Source organism: Drosophila sulfurigaster, chromosome 3, assembly GCF_023558435.1.
Source record: "Drosophila sulfurigaster albostrigata strain 15112-1811.04 chromosome 3, ASM2355843v2, whole genome shotgun sequence".
Classification (NCBI taxonomy): domain Eukaryota; kingdom Metazoa; phylum Arthropoda; class Insecta; order Diptera; family Drosophilidae; genus Drosophila; species Drosophila sulfurigaster.
In genome coordinates this window covers 55,336,444-55,358,028 of record NC_084883.1, presented here as the reverse complement: position 1 = coordinate 55,358,028, position 21,585 = coordinate 55,336,444, and the positions used below count along the sequence as shown (strand labels likewise).

Genomic DNA, 21,585 nt, shown 5'->3' with positions numbered 1-21,585 from the left:
CCAGAATAAATTAGTTATCACACAACATCAACCGATATGATGCCAATTTATTTATCCAATCAATAGTTTCTCATTCGACTTTGATCTCTACTTTATAGCTGGCAAGTGGACATGCCAATGAACCCACCCAATGTAATTACAAAGTCCATTTTCATTTGGATTTTCAAAATATTGCTGCTTTATTCAAAATTAGAGGTGCTGGGTAAAGCCATGAGAAACACCTTTGCCATGTTGATGGCTAATGACTGTGGACGAGCTGCTTAACCGCAACAGGCTTTGGGGTCGTCCTTGTGCACGTGCTCGTGGACAACTGGGATAGTGCCTGGGCTGCGAACAAACCTCTGCTGTCCAGGAGAAGGAAGTTTTAAGTCCGTGTCATCGGCCAGCTTTTCACCTGTTATATATTGGGATTAGTAGAGGAACTTTCTATTTCTTATGAACTTGCCTGTGGTCATGCTAAGGACAATGCCCAGGATTAGAACGGCAAATAAGAAAACTTTCATCATTGGAACTTGGTTGCTTGGTGAGCTGCTTCTGATGCCCTCTGCAGTTGCAACCTCAACTATTTATACCCGCTCTGTAGGGCACCTTTCATTAACTACTAATGGGGGGGCAAAACACTTGGACACTAAATGCCCAGCTTTCAATTAAGAACGTCATTTATTTGTCGCTTTGTTTGGCAGCCGCAATGAATAACGCCATTACTAAATAATATAGTAAACAAAACAAAAAACAACAGAACAAGATTATGAACAGGGCATTTTGTACAATGGAGGAGCTTCTATATAATTTAACCAAATCATGAAAGGTACACGTACTTAAGATTTTAATTGTAATTGTATATTATTGAATTAAACTAAATTGGTTTCTTATTTTTTTCTTTCTTTCTCCGATGCGAATAAGCCATCTCGTCTTGGAAGTATGCATCGTCATTAGGGGGCAAGGCTTTTAAATGTTTGTTAAGTTATGTTAATTATTAACTAAATCGATCGATCAATGTGGTGCCTCACAAACAAGAAGGTTCTCATGTGTTTCCGTTGTTATTGCTTTGGCGGGGCTTCAGTATCAATTTGCCAGTGTGTGGCTCCAGATCGAGGGCAAAGTCTGTGAGCACAGTGCGTGTGCGCGACGTGATTATCTGTGGCGCGACCACCAGCTTCTGAATGCCCAGTATGAAGAGCACAATCAACGTGACTGTGGCCACCGTGAAGATCGGATGGATCCATAATGATTCCGTCAATGGCACAACTGTAGTCCGAGGATCTTTGAGCCAATACCAAGCGCTTATTGCCGTGCACACTGATAATGCGGATAGTATAACTGCAATAGTGATAAGATACGCATTAGTACATTGGTTAGTTATGCGGCATTTTAATTCTTACGACGCCAGCGGAGCGTGGATGGCCTGTAGGATGAAACCACTTCGGTGAGTCGCCGCTCGAATGCCTTTAGATCTTCACAAGCTGATGGTTCCATCGCGCCAATTTCCTCGATGCTCGTGGCTGTCTTGATGTGTTGAAAATTGTCCAGCTTATATGTGTAATTTTTGCCTTATTTTGATAAGATTTCACATTTGATTTGTTTTTGTTTCCTATTTTGATTAGAGGTGGAAAGACATCGGAAGCACTATCGATGTATCGATATTTTTGAAAAACATCGATTGAATACCGAAAAATACTTAGAATTCTGTACAACGTGACGTAAATAATTAACGTAATCTATAGCGCTTGCGTTAAAGAACAGCTGTTTAACTTCATTATCTTTGCGACGGTTTTCAGCACTACAATGCTTAAGAGCATTTTTAAACACTGCCGCGAGTCCGCCAGAAAAAATTGTGCTGTGCGAAAGAATTTAATTAAATAATATGAGTAGCAAGGAATGGAAACGTGTAGTGAAGTTAGAATACATGAAAATCCGACAGCAAAAGCGCTACAAACGTGCCGATGAAATCAAAGAGGCCTGGATAAAGAATTGGTAAATAAAAGCAAACACAGACAGCCAGCCACGCAAATTGCCGCCTCATTGTTTGGCATTTTTTTTTATGTCTCTTTCGCACTTCGCAGGGATGAGCACAATCACAATGTACAGGATTTATATTGCGAGTCGAAAGTATGGCAGGCCAAACCATATGATCCTCCCCACGTAGATTGCGTGAAACGGGCCGAAGTCACGAGCTACAATGGCGCCACAAGTGGCCCTCAACGTGTTCCCATCTGCGTGATTAATGCAGTCACTCCGATTCCCACGATGTATACTTGGGCGCCTACACAGCAGAATTTTATGGTGGAGGACGAAACAGTGTTACACAATATTCCTTACATGGGCGACGAAGTGCTCGACAAGGATGGCAAGTTCATTGAGGAATTGATCAAGAATTACGATGGCAAAGTGCATGGTGACAAGGATCCGTCGTTTATGGATGATGCCATATTTGTGGAGCTGGTGCATGCTCTGATGCGTTCGCATAGCAAAGAGCTCGAGGAAACTGTTGTCACTGCAACTGCAGTTAAATCAGAGTGTCCTACAATCAGCAAACCTAAAGAGGATGATGAGAAGAAGGAAACGTCTGCGGTTGAAGAATCCTCGGCTGAAACTGCATCGACTAATCTTGTGGACACCAAGAAGGATATGTTGCTCACTGAGACGACTGTCAACGACGGCGACACCAAACCCAAAGTAGAGGATGTCAAGGAGAAATTGCCATTTCCGGCACCCATCATATTTCAAGCAATTAGCGCCAACTTTCCGGATAAGGGTACTGCTCAAGAGTTAAAAGAGAAGTGAGTTATTTTAGATATTAAAAATGTTTGCTAAAGCAATAAATTGACATCCTTTAGGTATATTGAACTCACGGAACATCAGGACCCAGAAAGGCCACAAGAGTGCACGCCCAACATTGATGGCATTAAGGCGGAGAGTGTCTCCCGTGAACGTACAATGCATTCCTTTCACACGCTGTTCTGTCGACGCTGCTTTAAATACGATTGTTTTCTGCATCGTAAGTAGATCTCTAGTTGTTTGTGGGACATAGCGTCCAGTCTGGGTTGTTTACTCTTTAATAACTTTATCGTTTTGTTTTTTGCTTTTTCTCTTTATTTGGAAATTTATTGCAAAACAATTTCTATTGTCCAAAACAAACACAAAAACAAAAACCTCTTAAAAATGTTGTATTAAAATAACTGCAATTTAGGTCACCATGTACAGGGTGAGTCGTTGTTGTAGTTGTTGTTATCGATAACCACACGCACACACACTCATGCCGCCGCCGTCCAGGCCCCAACAAAATGTCGCCATGCTCCCCCACATCATCATCAATCTCTTTTTCTCTCGATCGCTATTTTAATGTATAACTTATGCTATAAAATAACTGAATGTTTGTGGAAAATTGGCAAAACAAAAATATGTCTTGACTCAAAATTGTTTCTTGGTGTTTTCACCTCATTTCGTGCGGCTTTTGGCCTTCAACATCCATGTTGCATCCACTGTTAAGTAACGTATCTGCCTCATTCTCTCTAACCGTTCCTTCCCACCGCGTGCGTCTCATAGTCATGCTTATCGGAATTCGCTTTGAAAGTGAGTTTTACTGTAATTTCCCACTCTACCTTCGCAGGTCTACAAGGACATGCAGGACCCAATCTACAGAAGCGTCGTTATCCGGAGCTTAAGACCTTCGCCGAGCCCTGCAGCAATTCATGCTACATGCTGATTGTAAGAACACATTCATTAGAGGCTATCAACATATTACAAATTGTTGTATCTATTGCAGGACGGCATGAAGGAGAAGTTGGCAGCAGACAGCAAAACGCCGCCTATTGATTCGTGTAACGAGGCAAGCTCGGAGGACAGCAACGATAGCAACAGTCAGTTTAGCAACAAGGATTTTAACCACGAGAATGGCAAGGACAACGGAATTGCTGTCAATAGTGCGGAGATCAACTCCATTATGGGTGAGCAACTGCCCAGCAACTGAGAAGGTTTTTATCTAAGGTTTTTTATCTATTTGATCCAGCCGGCATGATGAACATCACAAGTACGCAGTGCGTCTGGACTGGCGCCGATCAGGCGCTCTTTCGTGTCCTGCACAAGGTGTATCTGAAGAACTACTGCGCTGTCGCCCACAATATGCTCACAAAGACTTGTCGCCAGGTCTATGAGTTCGCCCAGAAGGAGGCAGCCGAGTTTAGTTTCGAAGACTTGCGCCAGGACTTTACGCCGCCCCGCAAGAAGAAAAAGAAGCAGCGTCTTTGGTCGCTGCACTGTCGCAAGATCCAACTGAAAAAGGACTCGTCCTCCAATCACGTCTACAATTACACGCCCTGCGATCATGCCGGTCCCTGCGACATGAACTGCTCGTGTATCCAGACACAGAACTTTTGCGAGAAGTTCTGCAATTGCAGCAGTGATTGTCAAAATCGTTTCCCTGGTTGCCGCTGCAAGGCGCAATGCAACACCAAGCAATGTCCTTGCTACTTGGCTGTGCGAGAGTGTGATCCGGATTTGTGTCAGGCGTGCGGTGCCGATCAATTCAAGCTCACCAAAATAACATGCAAGAATGTGTGCGTGCAGCGTGGATTACGTGAGTGTCTTCTACTTTATATGGTAGTCATTGTAATGTGCAATAATTTTGCTTTAAATTGCAGACAAGCATCTGCTGATGGCACCCTCGGACATTGCAGGCTGGGGCATATTCCTCAAGGAGGGCGCACAAAAGAATGAATTCATATCAGAGTATTGCGGCGAGATCATATCACAGGATGAGGCCGATCGTCGTGGCAAGGTGTATGACAAATACATGTGCTCATTTCTGTTCAATTTGAACAACGATTTCGTTGTGGATGCCACGCGAAAAGGCAACAAAATTCGCTTTGCCAATCATTCCATTAATCCCAACTGCTATGCCAAGGTTATGATGGTAACCGGGGATCATCGCATTGGCATATTTGCCAAGCGTGCTATTCAGCCAGGCGAGGAGCTCTTCTTCGATTACAGATACGGACCCACCGAACAGTTGAAATTCGTGGGCATCGAGCGTGAGATGGAAATCGTTTAATTTACTCAACTATATTTATCACTTATGCTACGCTATGTGGGAATCGTCTGCGCAAACTACACACTGCATTACACAGACTTTGCCACATTGGCTATAATTGGCTTAGGACGAGATTTAAAGATCAGCTTCTTTGTGCAAATAGCACGCACTGTATACTCGGTTCGTTGGCGACTCTTGTGCTCCAGGGCCACGGTATCATCAAGCAAGGTCCGCTCAGCTCCAGCGGTGGCATTCAACGTGCTAGCATCAAGCGTTGCATTTGTAGCATTCAACAGTTGCTGTCCTTCATTTGTCTTTGACTTCTCCAGCACCGCAAAAGGTTTATCCAGCTTCTGTTCACGTCCTTGCAAAATGTGATGGCCTATTATTAGAATCTAAAAGTAGTAGCATCGTTTCATATATGCTTATGCATGTATTTGACTTTAATAAGGTGCACAACTTACGGGTTGTCCGTATTTGTTGTAATATAAATCCCCTATAAATTGATCGTGCATACTTTGATTGGTGCGCACCTCTAAATCGCCCTGCAGCTCGATGATCGCCCACTCGCCAGTGCCAGCGCTGTGACTGCAAAGAACATCAAAGTAATCAATAATTTTTTGAGAAATATAGATTATATATAATACATGATTTTAACAATAAACAATTTAAAATGAGAAAACGTGCACATTCAATAATTAAAACACAAGGAAATATTCAATTGTAACTGCTGTAGATTCAGCTGCTTATTGTATTATTCACTGATGTGCCAGGCAAACAGAAATGAGTCACTGACATACTTTTATTCGACTAAGCAAAGGATACAAAATGTTTTTTTTGGCATTCGATCTGAAAAATGACAAGTGTTGGATCCTTAGATGACCCCAAATTTTGTTGATGACAATCGATAGAGTTGGTCCTTGCGATCCTTAAAATACAAATCCTTCGAAAATACGGCAGGATATGACCAAGATATAGCTTGTTTTTGAAAAACAACCCCCTCGTGCACCCTCAAAGTATGCTACAAAACATGTAATTTTCACCTGAAATTTTTCAAAGGGTCGAGTATAGAAAAATGGTCAAAAATGCCAAGAATCCACTGTATCTCGGACATTTGAAGGACGATCGTGATGTCCTTCGGCACAAGTATTATCCTTTGGAAGGCAAACTGATTGGTGCACTCAAAAGGACCAATATCCTTGCAGGACCTGAGATAAAATGACCTTTTTGTATACAGAAAATTTCGTATATCTCAGTCATATCCTGTCTGATCCTTGCGGGTCTTGTGTCAAACGGAGTCATTCGATGAGATCTACCCTCATGCCAAAGGACATTCCAGTCGTCCTTGTGGTTCTCCAGTTATCCTGCACTTTACGATTTTCGAATGTTTTCTTTGGTCCTCGGACTGAAAAATTACAGGTGTTGGATCCTTAGATGACCCCAATTTTTTTTGATGACAATCCATAGAGTTGGTCCTTGCGATCCTTAAAATACAACTCTTTTGAAAATGCGGCTGGATATGGCGGAGATATTGCTTGTTTTCGAAATTCAACCCCCTCGTGCACCCTCAAAGTATGCTACAAAACATGTAATTTTCACCTGAAATTTTTCAAAGGGTCAAGTATAGAAAAATGGTCAAAAATGCCAAGAATCCACTGTATCTCGGACATTTGAAGGACGATCGTGATGTCCTTCGGCACAAGTATTATTCTTTGGAAGGCAAACTGATTGGTGCACTCAAAAGGACGAATATCCTTGCAGGACCTGAGATAAAATGACCTTTTTGTATACAGAAAATTTCGTATATCTCAGTCATATCCTGTCTGATCCTTGCGGGTCCTATGTCAAACGGAGTCATTCGATGAGATCTACCCTCATACCAAAGGACATTCCAATCGTCCTGGTGGTTCTCCAGTTATCCTGCACTTTACGATTTTCGCATGTTTTCTTTGGTCCTCGGACTGAAAAATTACAAGTGTTGGATCCTTAGATGACCTCAAATTTTTTTGATACCAATCGATAGAGTTGGTCCTTGCGAGCATTGCAATACAAGTCCTTTGAAAATGCGGCAGGATATGGCCAAGATATAGCTTGTTTTTGGAAAACGATTCCCTCGTGCACCCTCAAAGTATGCTACAAAAAATGTTTTTTTGTTAGGCGCTAAATAAAAATTTGGATGCGCTTAACCTGATGCACCAGGCCAACAGAAATGAGCAGAAAGTGGATATTTGGTTTCAGTCACTTGTTTCATTTTTGGTTTGTGGCAGGATCGCGGAAATTATGCGAACTAAATTTTGGGGCATTTATCAAACGCAACAGGAAATCGATGCTAATCCGCATTAAAACAAATCTCTTGTCACTGACATACTTTTATTCGACTGAGCAAAAATGGATGCGCTTAACCTCTAAACTTCTTGAACAATGGATGTACGCTGCCGACGTTCTTGCGACGATGCTCATAGTAGATGGCATCATCGCCGCCAGACATGGAGCTAAGTGCACCAGGACGTCTGGTGGTGCCAGAGCCACCTGGACGATAACCCGGCTCGCCAGGCATCTTCTCGTCCTCGCAGTCCAAGTCGGAGGCGGACAACACCAGTTGCAGCAACTGGCCCTGTTCCTCCTGTGTTCCGTACATTAGATCCGCCTCGGTATCCATGCCCTTGAGATGTGTGATAACCTTGTAGCTGTAGCCCTGATTGACAAGGAAACGCTGTCGCTTGCGGGAATAGCTCATCTCCATGGTGTCCTGTGAGACGAGTGTGTAAAAGAATGCATTATATTCCTCAGCAATGGCGCCTTTTTTGGCACGCAGAATACGGCCCAAACGCTGGGCTTCCTGACGACGCGAACCGCCATGCGACGAAATCTGAATCAATACATTTGCCTCTGGCAAATCGAAACTTGTGTCGGCCACTTTGGAGACAAAGATTGTGTTGACCTACAAAAGTAGAGTCAGATAAGTGGAACATTTGAGTTAAGCAGCTAGTAAATTACCTTGGAATTGAACTTGAAATTCTGCAGAATTTGAATACGTTCATTCTGGGATGTGGGACCATAGATAAAGGGTTTGTTCATCTTGATGGCGTAGTGCTTCAGGGCAAACACATTGTCCGAGAAAACAATGGTCTTGTCGCCACGCTGCTCATGGTATTTGATCAGAAACTGGCAGCTGCGAAACTTCGAAGGGTTCATCACATACAACAGCATTTTTTTCGATGTCTTGGTGGTCAGATACTCGCGGTAGAACTCTGGCGACATGGGACACCACACCTCGGCGCACTGGACACGCGCAATGAAGCCCTTCTTCTGTAGCTCCAACCAATTGGCCTCATACAGCTTGGGACCAATCAGGAAATTTAGATCCGCAATTTTGTCATCCTCACGCAACAATGTCGCAGTCAAGCCAAGCTTGCAATGCGACTGTACAATGGTCAGGACACGTCGGAACATCTTGGCGGGAATTGTATGCACTTCGTCGAGCACCATGATGCCCCACTCCTGCTCCTGAAGCCAACGCATGGTTTGCTCTGCCTCCCAGGAACGTTTCTGTGTGTGCGTTATCATAGAGTATGTGGTCACCAGTATGCCGCAGCCCATGGGCTTGTCCTTGGCCTCAGAAGTGAAACGACAAATCATGCTGTCATCTGCCGTGGACCACATTTTGAACTGTTGCTTCCATTGCTCCACCGAGACGCCGCTGTTGCACAGTACCAAAGCACGCTTGCGCACTGTGCAGCAGGCAGTGACACCCACAAGAGATTTTCCAGCACCGCAGGGCAACACAATGACACCAGAGCGGGCGCGACCATTGCCAAACATCTTGCGCAGACTCTTCTCCTGATATGGACGCAGCACAGCGGCTGGCTTGAGGTCAATGTTGATGTCCGGATTGTTGGTATCATTGCGAAAATCGTATTCGGCAAGCAGCGGATGCTCGATTTCGATGCATCGCTTTTGTATCACTTCTATCTTTTCTTGGGCCACTTCAAATGAAACTGTTTTGAGATTGGCCTCGTCTTCGTCTTCCTCCTCCTTATCGATTTTCTCGTAGAAGTCCGTAATGTCATCGGGTATGGCAACTGCACCTTCTGTCGTTGCTGCTCCTGCGGCACTGGAAGTGCTGGCTCCCGCATCCTCGGGCTTGTCGCTAGCTGGTGGCAACTTGGTGCCGAATTGTGTGATGGCCTTGCCATCCATTGTGCCCTGAATAAAGCCATCTCCTTCGCCCTCGCCTTCGCTCCGTATTAAGCGACATTTCTGGATGACCGGATCTTTGAGTAGCTTTTGCAGCACTTCCGGATGTGGCGACTCAATAAAGTATTTATTGTGCTTGAGCACAAGTTTCACCTTGCCGTAGGAGAGCGTACAGAGACGTATAAACTCCAAGATACCCTCAGGAATGCTCGTCTTGCTCAAGCGTTTCAGATACTCAACGATGTCGTGTGTTTGGAGGCCTACAGACACCGCAGCATACAGACTATAGGCGGTTAACTTGTACTCGTGTATATGCTCGGGTCGACACACTGGCTCCGAGATGGCAATGAGAAAGTCATGGGCATGCTTGTATACCGGTGAGAAGGACTCAAGAAACACATGTCCATTGGGCGCCACCCACAATGGGCGATTTCCGTGATCGGGACGAAGTTGCATCTGTGCACGATAATCTTTCGCGCCGTACTCATCGGTGTTGATATTCTCGTCGTTGGTCTCCGCGTTTTTGGACGCTGCACCCGGCACACCGTCCGATTCGCTGGCATTGTCCATGCTGTCATTGTCATCAACCAGTTGCGTGTAGGCATCGTCTTCAGCGCGGCGCTTCTTGGCTGTTTTGTTGGAAATTGCCTTTAAGTCTTAGCAGGCAATACACTAAGTTAATACTTACCAAATTTATCACTGCCGCTGCGATCCTTTTTTGATTTCTTTGGCGGACCCATTTTGTGCACGTCTGCTTCGGCGAAACTTTGTTTCAGCTATGTGCACAAACAGCTGATTACACAGTGTTGTGAAATACAACAAATCACAATCAAGAAAAGGCGCGAATAATGACGACAATTGCACAAGCTTCAGCTCGGTTTTACATTATTTTTACTAAATACCTTTAAGAAATGCAGTACTACTTACGTTTTTACAATGATGGGCATGCTTTTGATTATAGAAATGTACTGAAATCTACTGTTTTTAGAACCTCGTAAACACTTTATCACGTATGTACGTAGATGAGCAACGACGTGACCACACCGACTGCGCTGAAAATACCGATAACACCAAAATGTAAACACCATAAAATACTATATGTATGCATTCTTTATAAATACTAAAATATACTAAAAGGAAATCTACCTTTTATTTAACAGATATGTTAATGTTGTTTAAATATGTTTAAAAATGTATGATTTAACTTTAAGATGAGATACCCATAATGGTTATTGGTATATATATATCTAAAATTCTTACAAATATTACTACTTTGACGAAGAGTTGCCACATCAATATATAAAGATTAGATGTTACCATATTCAATTAAAATTTTACCCAACCGTCATTTTTTTTTAAATTGCTTGCGTAATGTCCGCCGGATAGAATTTTATTTACTTTTGTTAGAAATTTAGTACTCAAATCTCCGATGCCTTGTTGTAGTACTCACCTTTATTACTGAAATATAACAATAAATTCACTATTGGACCTTGAAAAATGTCAGCAACCAAGAAGAACAAGAAATCATCAACTAAAAAGAAAATCTTGAAAAGAGAATCCATTGCTGCAAAATTCTTTGAAAATAATCTAGGAAGAATATGTCTTATCATTGCAATATTCGATCTCGCCCATGCGCTCTTCTTCGTACTTCAAGCGACTATTTCATTGGTTACAAGCGTCAGTATTTCTACTAGTTAAATATTTATAAGCTTTTTCTGATATTTTAACCAGCAGTTCAACTTATATACATCATTGGCGCTCTTGGGAACTATATTCTGGGTGCTAATCGTCATACTGCTGATTGTGGGGCTTAGTAAGGTTCGTATAGAATTTTATAAGTTCTCTAAATGAAAAATTGAAAAGAAATATTTTTGAATATAGCGTCGACCCGTTTTGGTTAAAGCCTGGCTTATTTTCTCTATAGCTGGTTTCATTGCGGATACTCTCTTCCTAATTTGGGGAATTGTTTCCTCAGTGTCCATAGACTGGGATCATTTAAGGGAGTTTTCTATTATTTTTATTGGAATATGTACGTCAGACGTAACTTCCGATTTGTCTACTCTTTTAACAACCCTTCAATTGCAGTTATCGAGAGTTTGTGCATATATCTTGTCTATAGATATTACTTGGTTATGGATCCTTGTCGTATAGTTTATGAACCGGAAAAAGGATCAAAGAGGCAGAGAAAGAAATATCTGAATGCAAAGGAATGCCGAGGTAGTAAAAAAGAATATAAGATATATAATCATGAAAGAAAGTATCTTAAAACGCTTCATCTTTGCAGAGACCCAGAGGTCAGCCAGAAAAAGCAGCAAGAAGTCGGAGAAGTCAAAGAAAAATAAACCAGTGAAGAAGAAAAAATAAACTTTTCATAATTTATAGGGCCATAGTTGTTTATTGTGGATTTCAATTTATGCTAGTAAGCATCTCTAGCTACTTCAAATATATTTTAATTATTATCTGAAAAAACAGCACATCAAATTATATTAACATGGACAATCTGGTTAAGTCGGAAAGCATTTCTCTTAAAGAGCATATTTTTACTCCGATTTGTAGTCACCTATTAAAAATTTGTTATTCTATTGCTGTAATCGATTTAATTCAATCCTTTTACTTTCTGGTACAGTCATTTATTTTGTTGGCAACTAATGTTTGTATTATTTATATTAGTTTTTTTTCGTGTTCGCTTATAACTAATCATGCAGGTAAATTTGTATTCAATCATTGCATTTCTGGGCTCTATATTTTGGATATTTATGGTTGGACTACTTTTTATGGGTCTTTGGAAGGTTTGCATCAACAATATAAGTATTGAAGTGGTTTAACAAAATATTGCTATACAGAGTCGCCTACCATTTATCATTGCTTGGTTGTGTTTTTCGATTGTTGGAGTTATTCTGGACGTATTTTTCTTTATGTGGACAATTTCCATTTCAGACTATATAACGTGGATGGAAATTATTCAGTTTACGTTTCTCTATGTTGGCATAGGTAAAATGAATATTATATTTTTAATATAACAAAATTAACGTAATGAACTGATATTGCAGTAATTGAATGGCTTTGTATTTACATGGTTTATAAATATTGTTTGAGTATGAAATCTACGTCAACCATCAATGTACCCGAGGATGGCCATATCCGTGGATCTCAACTAAATCGATCAAGCGAGCGGTTGTCTATTGATCAGTCACGAAGAGGAAAATCAATGTCGAGTAAATTAGAGTCCATTGATCAGATTGAGAAAATACGTTTAAGTAAAACTGAATCAATTGCGGAGCCCGAGCAAGGCAAAGAGTAAGGTTTTAATCGTTAAAAAAAGAATAATTCAAATAATTTAATTTTTCAGTCAAAGAAATAGCCAATTGGAAACATCTGATAAATCAGGTCGTGCTTCGAAATCACAAAAACCAAAAGAAAAGGATTTGAACCAGTCGAAGAAAAACGACAAAGCCATAAAACGCAAAAGGAAACAAAAAACAGATAATGAAAACAAGAAAAGCAGAAGTTCAGAAAAATGAAAACCAAATATAATATTTAGATTATATTTTACGTTTATCTGCCAACATTTATAAGAAAATATGTTTAAATAAAAAGACAGAAAATTCCCAATGGCATTTGCAGGCCATTTCAATTTACGGACTAACGCCAATGCCCAAAATCAATCCGCATCCACCAGCACAAACAATAATAATAATTGAGTTAGATAGTTTTTTCGTATGCTGCTTGTCCTGGTGAACTGCGACTTGGGAAAGTCACGTTGTCAATGGGGCAAAATCTAATCTCCAAGCGACGATGAGGCGGCAGCTGACAAAACAAATGCCGTAAATGAAAGATGGCCAAAGGACAGGGCACTTGTCGCCAGTCTCCGCAGCCTACGGACAGTGGGATGAATGTCGGAAAGCATGTATTACAAATGTATGTCAGTGTAGTATAAATATTTCATTTGGTATAGTCGTATTTAAGGGAGATGCACCCCACTGTGCAGCCGCTTGGCAATCAAACGGCATTGATTAACAAGCAGCATGAGCATTGACCATAACCAACAACCTCTCCACTTGGGCCAACCCACACCTTCGATTGTATTGAAACTACGTGCTTATCATCATTATAGCTTTGATTTAGTGACCAAGTTTACGCTTTGCTTCAACAATTGCCGAAATATTTGCTAGTCGAGCATGGACAACATGTCGGATGGATATTTGGTGATTTGCAGCTATGCGATTGCATTACTGGATCTCATCTCAGCGGTGCTCTTTGCTAGTGTCTCCGGAATGCTTTATGCTCAGCACGTAAGTACTTGTATAGCTTGAACTTGAGTTAAGTTAAGTGACTGGGTCCAAGTAAATACGAATAGCATCACTGGACATCGCTGGCAGCCTTGATCTTCTCGCTGATGTGGATGCTCAGCATTCTGTTGCTGTTGGTTGGCATCTATCAGCGTAATTTAACCTATGTGCGATACTGGCTGGTCTTCACCTGTCTCGGAATTATGCTGGATGCCGTATTGCTACTTTATGGCTTAACCCTGGCTATATCTATTAATTGGGAGGGTGTTAAGATTACAGTGCTGCCATTTGTTGGATTGGGTGAGATGCTTTTGCAGCAGCCTGCAATTTTTGAGCTACATTTTTAAACTCTCACTTAGCTGTGGAAATGACTTTCGTGTATATAATTTATGTATTTTATTTGGACATGATAAGTCGCGAGCAATGGATACCGGTGGCCAGGTATACAGGTGGCTGCAATCAGCAGGAAGTCAAAGATGCTTCGAGCAGTGATAACACCAAACGCAAGGAACGCAAGCGACTCAAGAAGTTGTACAAGCGCGAGGAGAAAGCTGCTTTGAAGCAACTGGCACGCAAGTTGCGCAGAGGTCAAGTCTAGAATGTAATTTTAACGTATGTTGGGCGTCACATTTATTAATTGATGAGAAGCAGGCTTAGCTTTAATTCTTCAAATTTCTTGAAAAATCTCTACTCCGAAATAAAAGAGTCATGGTGCTGCAAGAAGAATCGCTACTTTACTGTGCCTATGCAATTGCCATCTTTGATCTGTTATGTGCTGTGCTTTTTGCTGTGCTCAGCCTGTGTTTAATCTTAAATCATGTAAGCTCCATATTCGCCTTGAATTGCTGATCTTTTAAAGGTCTCTCTTAGTTGAGTTGGCTAACAATTTTCTGCGTTTGCTTTGGCGTTTTTTGGATCACCCTCATTCTGCTGCTGATCTCGGGTATCTACAGGGTAAGCTACTCTACTTCTCTAGCTGCGAACTCTGAGAAAATGTGTCTTCATAGCGTGATTCGGATATGGTGCGATATTGGTTAATGTTCTCGTGTTTTGGAATAATGATTGAGTCGATACTGATTGTGTATGCCTTTATGAGTCACACAACTTTCCAGTCTGGCGTCGTTCGCAATAGTTTCATATTGTGTCTTGGCCTATGTGAGCTGTGCGATTAATTTAACAAAATTTACTTTCACTGATGTGATTCTCTTTGCTGCAGTTGTTGAAGCAATTTTTGCATTCATTATCTATCAGTTCTATTTGACGGTGTCCAGCTGCAATGTATGTCTTGACAGACGCTCCTCACCCAATTGTTCTTGCACACCGACGTACCCGGAGACTGTGCCACAGGTGGAACCTGATGATAGCAGACAATATCAAAGGCTTAGCCGCAAAACTTCTAAGTCCTACAGACACAACATACTGCAGAGCAGACATTTGGGGAGTCCTTACACTTGTGGTGCCAAATCATCTTCCTCGACCTTCAAAAGAAACTGCGAAGAGTACTAAAATGTTAAGGAATTGTTAAAGGTTAAGTTGTATATATTTTATATGTGTTGTTGAAACGGAAAAATCTTTTTGGTTCTCTTGTTATTCCTAAAGATGTGTAAAATTTGCAATTTTCAAGTGTTTGTTGTTCCGTATGTTGGCAAGTTATTGAAAAGATCTTTCAACTGGATCTTTCAATATTTTATGTATTTCTGCTTGCTGTTGATTTATGTTCGCCTGGTATTTTACCTACTGATTTGGCGCTTTAATTTAAAAATTGTATCCCACAGTTCTGCACAATTTGAAGGCATTGCAAGTGATCTTTGATTGGCTTGTCAAAAATTGTTGTGTAGGGCTGCCAAATTGTGTGTGTGTGCTTAACTAGACGGCGCACCGAGATATTAGAATGAAATTAGTGGGCGTGGAAGAAGTGATTTGAACAATATTTTATGAAATTAATTTATTGCTTTAACTCGCGGTATATCAGCGGCCCCATCCGTTAGGCATGGGTGGACCTGCTGGGCTAGGAGGTCTAGCTGGGCTAGGAGTTCGAGGAGGAGGAGGTGGAGAAGGTGGAGAAAAAGGTCCACGTGCAGTTACATCGTCGGCATCGTTGCCCTCAGATATGGCATCGTCGCTCTCAGGAGCGTCTAAAAAAGAAACAATAACTAATTGTGTAAAATTAAAATGTAGGGCACTTACCTAGGTCAGCCAATGCAACAGCACATAGAAGTGCCAAAAGGAATATATACTTAATCCACTTCATTCTAAACTGATGTCATCTGTTAGGAGATCCGAGATCTATTTATACCTCTTGCCAGACGTAGTTCTGATATAATCACCTCAAGTGAGAATAATTGGAAATTGGAAACGCTTTACACGTTGCAAATCAAATGAAAATTGCATTGTATATTGTTCACTATCATTAATATCCGAGAACTACTATATGAACAACTAGAACTTAAAGAATACAAGATATTTAATATATCGAAAGAGTAGCTTATATTATATAATATATTGAACAAATACTTAAAATACACCTAATGCTATTTTATGTATATTGATATAGTACTACATCCAAAATATACCAAATTGTCAGCCAAAGCAATTAAGATCCCTAGTAAGTGGGAGTATTCCCACGTGTTCGATGAAGCACTGTGGCCAGGGATCTTAGCGTGCATTATCAGCTTTTATTGTCTTTTGGTTGTCTAGCCAGTCAAATACGCTTTAATTTAATAGTATTTAATATGCACATATATATGTTAAAACAAAATCCTTTTAAAATAATTTGCACAGCAACGAAAAGTTGCGAAAGAAATGTGTAAGATAAAGTATATGAAATAAAACGGAAACGGAAACAGCAACTCGCAACTGAAAACTGGCAGCTCGCGAGTTTCGAGCCTGAGCCTTGAGCTTCCAGTCATGGGGCTTGGGGTTCGGGGATGGGGGCTCGGGGTTCGAAGCTCGGGAGCTCGACGTTGACTTGGCAGGCAGCGTGTCTCTTGTCTATTTATGCAAAAAATGTGTGTGCATATTTGCATATACTTATATGCTTATGTGTATGTTTGTGTATGTATATGTATGCATATACTTATAATGCCGCACTGATGAAATACGTGCGGCGACTAAGCACACACACACACACGCACACACACACGCACACACACTCACACAGCCACAGACCACTCACATCGAGTGACTTCCCCGATGTCAAATATAATTTACTTTTTTCGCGCTCTCTCATTTTTCCACACAGGCAGACAGTATTATTCCCCTGCGAGCTATAAAATCTCTTTCAACAGTTTTAACTTTAAGTTTTCGTTGTCAAAAAATCTAAATAGATATAGACAACGTACAAAATATTAGAATATATACATATGTATTTTTTAGCACAATGGTTAGCGCTTTGAATGGCTTTGGTCTGGCTATTGGCACTATGGATATTATTGGAGCTGTCTTCTTTGAGCTGATGATCATTTGCATGCTGTGGCGTAGCAGGGTTACTGTTAAAAAGAATGGCAGCAAACAGGCAAAGAAGATGAGTAAGAATTTGGCAACTTCAATTGACAGAGTCAGCAATAAGCAATTCATTCCAGCATTCCAAGGCAAAGAAGTTGGCCGTCGAATGTTGTGGATCTATGTGTTTCTCTTGAATATATGGATATTGGCTTCAGTGCTTTTAATTTGTGGCATTTTCTTGGTAAGTCGACTTTCGATATCATTCATCTGCATTAATTGAGAACTGTCTTTTGCAGAAGAAACCTCAGCTGTTGATCTTCTGGCTGATCTGGTGTCTAGGGGGACTGATATTGGATATAGTATTTATGCTCTGGTGGCTATGGGAGTTGCTCACTGGCGATGCCATTGATGCCTTGACCAACATTCTAATATCAATACTAACAATGGGCAAGTCATGGCACTCAAAATCTACATATATTCGCAAGTTAATTTTTTATTTATTCCTGTAGCAATTGAGTTTTGTTTTGTCTACGCAGTCTACAATATTTATATTAACCTATCAAGTTCAGGTGATGGAGCATCGAATTACATTCATCCATTATTGCGCTTTTCATATTTTTTATTTTAAACAAACCATTTATCTAGTTTGCAAATATAAATCATTGGAAATTATTATTTGGCTATTCTCAGGGGTTCAGTAAATGTAATAGGACCGCGAATTTTTACTGGTGGTTGCAGGGATTGATAGTATCTGTAAATTGTCAAAATTATGCCAATCCTTGCCATCACCTCACCCATTAGTGGACAATACGTGTCTCTAATCTCGAGTATGAACTCTGACTTATCGGGGTACTTGTTGGTAAAGAAATATTCAAATAATTTTGCAAAACATTTACAAATTGAGGTCAAATCAATGAGAGTGTAGGACATCAGTAGCCAGATTCTTACAAACAATATATTATGCTGTGTAGGTTAAATTAGATTAATTTTTGTGGTATTCTACTGTCTCGAGTACATACAGTAATAACGCCATAGGCCAGAATAAGGAAGCATATCAATTTGATCATATACCCAAAAAGAACCACAAGAGCCTGCACCTCCAGCTATTATATGGAAATTAGTTCATATTTTGTTTATTTTATTTTATTTTATATGCAGCAAATATTGGCTACTGATAGATGCTTACCTGCATAGATTTAACAAAGTTTACCATATTCAGAATCTTTAAAAATGAAGCCCATCCTTCATGTGCCAGTGCTGTGTAAGCAGCACATTTAATAAAGCCGCTCATTGTGAGTAAAAAGGTCTAATATATATTTGCAGCTCATTTATTTCAATTCACTCTATTTCAATTTAAATGGTTTTTGCTCTCTGACTGCAAGTGAACAGCCTACTTTTTTATTTAGAATGTTTAGAATACATTCTTTAATTTAAATCGACCATGCCCAATATAATAGCCGATACTAATAGTATTAGTTTCAATTAGAAAATGCAATAGACGAATGTTATAATAAACAAAATATTAGTTTTAATTTATATATAAAAAAAAGGACCAAACAGTTCATACATTTGTTAGATTAGTATCCTGTTGGTTAGCTTTGTTTGCCTTCAGAGTCTCCCGCTGTTATCCCTGCTTCAGTGCGAGACTGACGACTTTCATGAATAACAAAAAAACTATTTGAATAATATTTTATAAAATTCATTTATTGTCTGAATTCGTGGTATATCAGCGGCCCCATCCGTTAGGTGCAGGTGGTCCGTTAGGTCTAGGTGGGGGAGGATTTCGAGGACCTAGAGGAGATGGAGCACGAGGTGGAGGAGATCGGCCTGTTGCAGTTACATCGTCGGCATCGTCGTTCTGAGGTGCGTCTAAAAGTGAAAAAATAACTAATTGTAATAAATTAAAATGTGATTACTAGGTACTTACCTAGGTCAGCCAATGCAACAGCACATAGAAGTGCGAAAAGAAATATATACTTAATCCACTTCATTCTAAACTGATATCATCTGTTAGGAAATCCGCGGTCTATTTATACCTCTTGCCAGACGTAATTCTGATATAATCACCTCAAGTGAGAATAATTGGAAATTGGATACGCTTTACACGTTGTAAATCAGGGGGAAAAGTGCATTGTAAATTGTTGACTATCATTAATATCCGAGAACAACTATATGAACAACTAGAACCTAACAAATACAAAATATTTAATATAACGAAAGTGTCGCTTTCGGTTAGTGCTCAGTCGAGTATTCTTAATGAATCTAGTAATTGTTTTTTAGTATTATATATAAATGTAAATAGAAAAGTTATGAATTCCATAAATAAAATAGAATAGAGGGTATAGTTATGTATTCCAGCCGTGTCATTTGCGTCCCAAAACAATGCCCATGCAATTGTACATAGACGTGTGTATAGAGAATAGAATGTGGCATGACTGAAATAAAACATATTATACGCTAGTAACTGATTGTCTAAGTCATTGTCAAACACTCTCGAATAGAGTTTTTACTTGCTTAAAAGTTCAGTTGGTCCATCAGTCAGAATTGAGAGTTTTACTTATATATGTGTATGCTCAAAACTTAATTGCCATTGCTTGCTGCTTCGATGGCCGGACACTAAAGGTCTCCAGCATGGCTGCTACCGGCGCCATTTTTTTTATTTCGTTCTCTGCTACTTCTTTCAAGTGCTTTGTAGTTTATAATGGTCTGCTGCGCGGAAATTGATTCATTTCCTTTTTTTGTTTTTCACATCCGTTTTAATGTCTGTGGCTTATAAGGCCGACAAGACGAGACAAGAAAACAGCTTAAGTTGACTTTAGAGTCACCAAAGCCTCATTAAAAAGTCGCTCTATTCAAATCAAATTCATATGCGAATCAAATGAAATCATGGATATTATAATAACCAAAAATGTCATTTGCAACTCGATGCTAATAAATAGCATCGGGGTCCTTTTTACTTGGTTGCTAGGCTTTCTTTCTTTCTCTTTCTTTATATATATGTTTCTTATTGAGTGAATACTCGTGCTCATCAAATTTATTGTGTCCAAATTGAAATTGTGAAATCTACTAAGACAGGTAACAAAATGTTGCTGCTCGACCACCTGGACAACGGCTTTGCCACCGTGGATTTACACTTTGAAAAATTGAATTTTGTACAGAAAACTAAGTTAATTAACCAAGACATAGCGAGTTTTATAATTAGCTCGGAAATTTAGCATAAAAAATGGTAACTGAGAATCTTGAACTTTAACATTTAACTTAAACTTGGTATATTTATGTAGAATATCTAATTTATTTTTGCTTACAAAAGCTACCTAAATTGCAATGTCTGTGCAGGAAATTGATTGATTTCCGCTGTGCAAAGTGAATAACTGAGAAAAATAACAATAAGCATCGAATGAAATGGCGACAAAGTAATCTAAACATTTTTCTCTGTCACTTGCAACACCTTGATGGTTAGATTTTCAAATACATACTTAAATATTGAGACTTTGTAGCGATAATTTTAGTTTGTAATCAGATGATTTGTTGTCGGACATTCTCAAAGCATTATTAGCTGTTGTCCTCGTTGACCGTGGCAACATGAAAATCGAGTGCTGCTCTCTAAGTGTGTGAGTGCATTTTGTGTTTATATTTGGCCTGCAGCTGATACGCTAGTTGGGAATATAAACTCAGACAAAACATATAACGCGTCGAACATGTTTTTGGCAAATGAAGCCAATGGCTGGCAGGATATAGCAGGATATAGCAGGATGTGCGTGCAAGCCAGCTGCCTGAGCTGCTATCCGGTTATGTTTGCATATCTCGCAACAACCCTGGGCATGCATGTGTGTGACTAAAAGCAAAAGCTTCACTTGTTACATGCTCAATTAAGCCGGAAATGACACCAGAGCCAACTAAAGTCACGCTTTGTATAGTTTTACAATTGACGCCACTACTACACACACATTTTTGTATAATATACACACACACACACACATACCAGCACACATATCTGTAGTGCGTATGGCAAACAGCCAGGCAAACAGGAGGAGACACACATATATTTCATATTGCAACAAGGCTAAGGGAACTTTAAACGGAAAATATTAGACTTGCAATTTCCGCATCTGCTTTTGAGACGAAAATAAATATGGTAAATGGTATGAATATGCATCTAGCATGTAGTTGTGCGAATCGAATTCATATTTTGCTTCAACAGTTATTGAGTTTGTCATTTTTTCGGAATTTGTTACCAAATTGACGCTTAAAATTGAGCCAAAAGAATTATGTTGCATGAATTGCTTTTAAAATCAATTATTTTGGGAAATTGTGAATAACAATTTTAATATGCATATATTCAATTTAGGTTGAATGCCTTAAATATTTTTAAAGCATTTTTAAATACATGTGTGTCGCCTTCGCAGTTCGAATGGCTTGTGTTAAATAAACCTGTCACATGTTTATTAAGCAATTTAAAAATATGTCACCATAATTACGGCCGCATCCTTTGGCCTTAAGCAAATTATCGAGGCACGCAAAATTGCTTTAGCAAGTCGAGCAGGACAAAGGCTCTGGCAATTAGCGCAGCTCGGCACGCAGCAGTCTTGCTAATATGCTTAGTCAGGCCAAGTCCTTTGCAGAATG

General features: G+C 40.0%; 10 protein-coding genes across 18 annotated transcripts; 6 read left to right on the top strand and 4 right to left on the bottom strand.

Annotated features, from left to right (window-relative positions):
• Positions 1 to 760: 760 nt before the first annotated feature.
• Positions 761 to 1,519, bottom strand: LOC133842138 (nuclear envelope phosphatase-regulatory subunit 1 homolog). The gene is made up of 2 exons (XM_062275105.1): positions 1,383 to 1,519; positions 761 to 1,320 (listed from the first exon to the last, which is right to left on the bottom strand). The coding sequence occupies exons 1-2, from the start codon at positions 1,474 to 1,476 to the stop codon at positions 1,025 to 1,027; spliced, it is 390 nt and encodes a 129-aa protein (XP_062131089.1). The 5' UTR covers positions 1,477 to 1,519; the 3' UTR covers positions 761 to 1,024.
• Positions 1,520 to 1,832: 313 nt separating this feature from the next.
• LOC133842129 (histone-lysine N-methyltransferase E(z)) lies at positions 1,833 to 5,050 on the top strand. Of its 2 annotated transcripts, XM_062275090.1 has the most exons (8): positions 1,833 to 1,974; positions 2,064 to 2,780; positions 2,838 to 2,998; positions 3,191 to 3,205; positions 3,611 to 3,708; positions 3,767 to 3,947; positions 4,010 to 4,576; positions 4,641 to 5,050. In XM_062275090.1, the coding sequence occupies exons 1-8, from the start codon at positions 1,865 to 1,867 to the stop codon at positions 5,048 to 5,050; spliced, it is 2,259 nt and encodes a 752-aa protein (XP_062131074.1). In that variant the 5' UTR covers positions 1,833 to 1,864. The 2 variants fall into 2 exon arrangements, with proteins under 2 accessions (XP_062131074.1, XP_062131075.1); XM_062275091.1 differs by lacking the exon at positions 3,191 to 3,205.
• A 68-nt stretch (positions 5,051 to 5,118) lies between these two features.
• Positions 5,119 to 10,272, bottom strand: LOC133842137 (chromosome transmission fidelity protein 8 homolog). Its single transcript, XM_062275104.1, has 3 exons — positions 10,154 to 10,272; positions 5,494 to 5,617; positions 5,119 to 5,424 (listed from the first exon to the last, which is right to left on the bottom strand). The coding sequence occupies exons 1-3, from the start codon at positions 10,171 to 10,173 to the stop codon at positions 5,119 to 5,121; spliced, it is 450 nt and encodes a 149-aa protein (XP_062131088.1). The 5' UTR covers positions 10,174 to 10,272.
• LOC133842128 (general transcription and DNA repair factor IIH helicase subunit XPB) lies at positions 7,387 to 10,037 on the bottom strand. Its single transcript, XM_062275088.1, has 3 exons — positions 9,915 to 10,037; positions 8,027 to 9,855; positions 7,387 to 7,970 (listed from the first exon to the last, which is right to left on the bottom strand). The coding sequence occupies exons 1-3, from the start codon at positions 9,964 to 9,966 to the stop codon at positions 7,428 to 7,430; spliced, it is 2,424 nt and encodes an 807-aa protein (XP_062131072.1). The 5' UTR covers positions 9,967 to 10,037; the 3' UTR covers positions 7,387 to 7,427.
• A 336-nt stretch (positions 10,273 to 10,608) lies between the features above and the next one.
• Positions 10,609 to 11,821, top strand: LOC133842134 (uncharacterized). 2 transcript variants are annotated; one of them, XR_009894366.1, is made up of 6 exons: positions 10,609 to 10,903; positions 10,961 to 11,044; positions 11,108 to 11,255; positions 11,312 to 11,443; positions 11,511 to 11,645; positions 11,699 to 11,821. XR_009894366.1 is itself a non-coding variant. In XM_062275100.1 (5 exons), exons 1-5 carry the CDS (start codon positions 10,724 to 10,726, stop codon positions 11,588 to 11,590), a joined length of 624 nt encoding a protein of 207 aa, XP_062131084.1. In that variant the 5' UTR covers positions 10,609 to 10,723; the 3' UTR covers positions 11,591 to 11,821. The 2 variants fall into 2 exon arrangements, 1 of the variants encoding a protein (XP_062131084.1); XM_062275100.1 differs by having other exon boundaries at positions 11,511 to 11,821.
• On the top strand, positions 11,718 to 12,857 carry LOC133842131 (uncharacterized). 3 transcript variants are annotated; one of them, XM_062275095.1, is made up of 5 exons: positions 11,718 to 11,876; positions 11,932 to 12,015; positions 12,070 to 12,217; positions 12,277 to 12,523; positions 12,582 to 12,857. In XM_062275095.1, the coding sequence occupies exons 1-5, from the start codon at positions 11,718 to 11,720 to the stop codon at positions 12,745 to 12,747; spliced, it is 804 nt and encodes a 267-aa protein (XP_062131079.1). In that variant the 3' UTR covers positions 12,748 to 12,857. The 3 variants fall into 3 exon arrangements, with proteins under 3 accessions (XP_062131079.1, XP_062131080.1, XP_062131078.1); XM_062275096.1 differs by having other exon boundaries at positions 11,718 to 11,846; positions 12,576 to 12,856; XM_062275094.1 differs by having other exon boundaries at positions 12,576 to 12,856.
• Positions 12,858 to 13,335: 478 nt separating this feature from the next.
• LOC133842135 (uncharacterized) lies at positions 13,336 to 14,113 on the top strand. Of its 2 annotated transcripts, none has more exons than XM_062275101.1 (3): positions 13,336 to 13,518; positions 13,584 to 13,815; positions 13,875 to 14,113. In XM_062275101.1, the coding sequence occupies exons 1-3, from the start codon at positions 13,405 to 13,407 to the stop codon at positions 14,111 to 14,113; spliced, it is 585 nt and encodes a 194-aa protein (XP_062131085.1). In that variant the 5' UTR covers positions 13,336 to 13,404. The 2 variants fall into 2 exon arrangements, with proteins under 2 accessions (XP_062131085.1, XP_062131086.1); XM_062275102.1 differs by having other exon boundaries at positions 13,382 to 13,518; positions 13,571 to 13,815.
• A 110-nt stretch (positions 14,114 to 14,223) lies between these two features.
• LOC133842133 (uncharacterized) lies at positions 14,224 to 15,085 on the top strand. The gene is made up of 4 exons (XM_062275099.1): positions 14,224 to 14,334; positions 14,386 to 14,469; positions 14,523 to 14,670; positions 14,732 to 15,085. Exons 1-4 carry the CDS (start codon positions 14,224 to 14,226, stop codon positions 15,019 to 15,021), a joined length of 633 nt encoding a protein of 210 aa, XP_062131083.1. The 3' UTR covers positions 15,022 to 15,085.
• On the bottom strand, positions 14,855 to 19,036 carry LOC133842140 (formin-like protein 2). 4 transcript variants are annotated; one of them, XR_009894367.1, is made up of 6 exons: positions 18,887 to 19,036; positions 18,146 to 18,828; positions 17,979 to 18,062; positions 15,703 to 17,922; positions 14,936 to 15,650; positions 14,855 to 14,869 (listed from the first exon to the last, which is right to left on the bottom strand). XR_009894367.1 is itself a non-coding variant. In XM_062275107.1 (2 exons), the coding sequence occupies exons 1-2, from the start codon at positions 18,948 to 18,950 to the stop codon at positions 15,484 to 15,486; spliced, it is 231 nt and encodes a 76-aa protein (XP_062131091.1). In that variant the 5' UTR covers positions 18,951 to 18,971; the 3' UTR covers positions 15,432 to 15,483. The 4 variants fall into 4 exon arrangements, 3 of the variants coding, with proteins under 3 accessions (XP_062131091.1, XP_062131090.1, XP_062131092.1); XM_062275107.1 differs by lacking the exons at positions 14,855 to 14,869; positions 15,703 to 17,922; positions 17,979 to 18,062; positions 18,146 to 18,828 and having other exon boundaries at positions 15,432 to 15,650; positions 18,887 to 18,971; XM_062275106.1 differs by lacking the exons at positions 14,855 to 14,869; positions 17,979 to 18,062; positions 18,146 to 18,828; positions 18,887 to 19,036 and having other exon boundaries at positions 15,432 to 15,650; positions 15,703 to 15,841.
• On the top strand, positions 16,895 to 17,631 carry LOC133842136 (uncharacterized). The gene is made up of 4 exons (XM_062275103.1): positions 16,895 to 17,042; positions 17,097 to 17,200; positions 17,256 to 17,406; positions 17,469 to 17,631. Exons 1-4 carry the CDS (start codon positions 16,895 to 16,897, stop codon positions 17,585 to 17,587), a joined length of 522 nt encoding a protein of 173 aa, XP_062131087.1. The 3' UTR covers positions 17,588 to 17,631.
• Positions 19,037 to 21,585: the final 2,549 nt, after the last annotated feature.

Excerpts from the sequence above, each read along its gene's own strand:
- LOC133842138 (XM_062275105.1), bottom strand. The coding sequence starts at position 1,476 with ATGGAACCATCAGCTTGTGAAGATCTAAAGGCATTCGAGCGGCGACTC. Across the intron at positions 1,321-1,382 it reads ATCCACGCTCCGCTGGCGTC|TTATACTATCCGCATTATCA; the intron begins GTAAGAATTAAA and ends TCACTATTGCAG.
- LOC133842129 (XM_062275090.1), top strand. The coding sequence starts at position 1,865 with ATGAGTAGCAAGGAATGGAAACGTGTAGTGAAGTTAGAATACATGAAA. Across the intron at positions 3,709-3,766 it reads ATTCATGCTACATGCTGATT|GACGGCATGAAGGAGAAGTT; the intron begins GTAAGAACACAT and ends TATCTATTGCAG. Across the intron at positions 3,948-4,009 it reads GGAGATCAACTCCATTATGG|CCGGCATGATGAACATCACA; the intron begins GTGAGCAACTGC and ends TATTTGATCCAG.
- LOC133842128 (XM_062275088.1), bottom strand. The coding sequence starts at position 9,966 with ATGGGTCCGCCAAAGAAATCAAAAAAGGATCGCAGCGGCAGTGATAAA. Across the intron at positions 9,856-9,914 it reads CAGCGGCAGTGATAAATTTG|CCAAGAAGCGCCGCGCTGAA; the intron begins GTAAGTATTAAC and ends CCAACAAAACAG. Across the intron at positions 7,971-8,026 it reads ATTTCAAGTTCAATTCCAAG|GTCAACACAATCTTTGTCTC; the intron begins GTAATTTACTAG and ends CTACTTTTGTAG.
- LOC133842137 (XM_062275104.1), bottom strand. The coding sequence starts at position 10,173 with ATGCCCATCATTGTAAAAAC. Across the intron at positions 5,618-10,153 it reads ATGCCCATCATTGTAAAAAC|TCACAGCGCTGGCACTGGCG; the intron begins GTAAGTAGTACT and ends TGTTCTTTGCAG. Across the intron at positions 5,425-5,493 it reads ACAACAAATACGGACAACCC|ATTCTAATAATAGGCCATCA; the intron begins GTAAGTTGTGCA and ends TACTACTTTTAG.
- LOC133842134 (XM_062275100.1), top strand. The coding sequence starts at position 10,724 with ATGTCAGCAACCAAGAAGAACAAGAAATCATCAACTAAAAAGAAAATC. Across the intron at positions 11,045-11,107 it reads TGATTGTGGGGCTTAGTAAG|CGTCGACCCGTTTTGGTTAA; the intron begins GTTCGTATAGAA and ends TTTTGAATATAG. Across the intron at positions 11,444-11,510 it reads GAATGCAAAGGAATGCCGAG|AGACCCAGAGGTCAGCCAGA; the intron begins GTAGTAAAAAAG and ends TCATCTTTGCAG.
- LOC133842131 (XM_062275094.1), top strand. The coding sequence starts at position 11,718 with ATGGACAATCTGGTTAAGTCGGAAAGCATTTCTCTTAAAGAGCATATT. Across the intron at positions 11,877-11,931 it reads TTATTTTGTTGGCAACTAAT|GTAAATTTGTATTCAATCAT; the intron begins GTTTGTATTATT and ends CTAATCATGCAG. Across the intron at positions 12,016-12,069 it reads TTTTTATGGGTCTTTGGAAG|AGTCGCCTACCATTTATCAT; the intron begins GTTTGCATCAAC and ends ATTGCTATACAG.
- LOC133842135 (XM_062275101.1), top strand. The coding sequence starts at position 13,405 with ATGGACAACATGTCGGATGGATATTTGGTGATTTGCAGCTATGCGATT. Across the intron at positions 13,519-13,583 it reads GAATGCTTTATGCTCAGCAC|CATCACTGGACATCGCTGGC; the intron begins GTAAGTACTTGT and ends AAATACGAATAG. Across the intron at positions 13,816-13,874 it reads GCTGCCATTTGTTGGATTGG|CTGTGGAAATGACTTTCGTG; the intron begins GTGAGATGCTTT and ends ACTCTCACTTAG.
- LOC133842133 (XM_062275099.1), top strand. The coding sequence starts at position 14,224 with ATGGTGCTGCAAGAAGAATCGCTACTTTACTGTGCCTATGCAATTGCC. Across the intron at positions 14,470-14,522 it reads TGATCTCGGGTATCTACAGG|CGTGATTCGGATATGGTGCG; the intron begins GTAAGCTACTCT and ends GTGTCTTCATAG. Across the intron at positions 14,671-14,731 it reads CATATTGTGTCTTGGCCTAT|TTGTTGAAGCAATTTTTGCA; the intron begins GTGAGCTGTGCG and ends TCTTTGCTGCAG.
- LOC133842136 (XM_062275103.1), top strand. The coding sequence starts at position 16,895 with ATGGTTAGCGCTTTGAATGGCTTTGGTCTGGCTATTGGCACTATGGAT. Across the intron at positions 17,043-17,096 it reads CAAACAGGCAAAGAAGATGA|CATTCCAAGGCAAAGAAGTT; the intron begins GTAAGAATTTGG and ends AATTCATTCCAG. Across the intron at positions 17,407-17,468 it reads AATATCAATACTAACAATGG|CAATTGAGTTTTGTTTTGTC; the intron begins GCAAGTCATGGC and ends TTATTCCTGTAG.
- LOC133842140 (XM_062275107.1), bottom strand. The coding sequence starts at position 18,950 with ATGAAGTGGATTAAGTATATATTTCTTTTCGCACTTCTATGTGCTGTT. Across the intron at positions 15,651-18,886 it reads TGTTGCATTGGCTGACCTAG|ACGCTCCTGAGAGCGACGAT; the intron begins GTAAGTACCTAG and ends TTTCTTTTTTAG.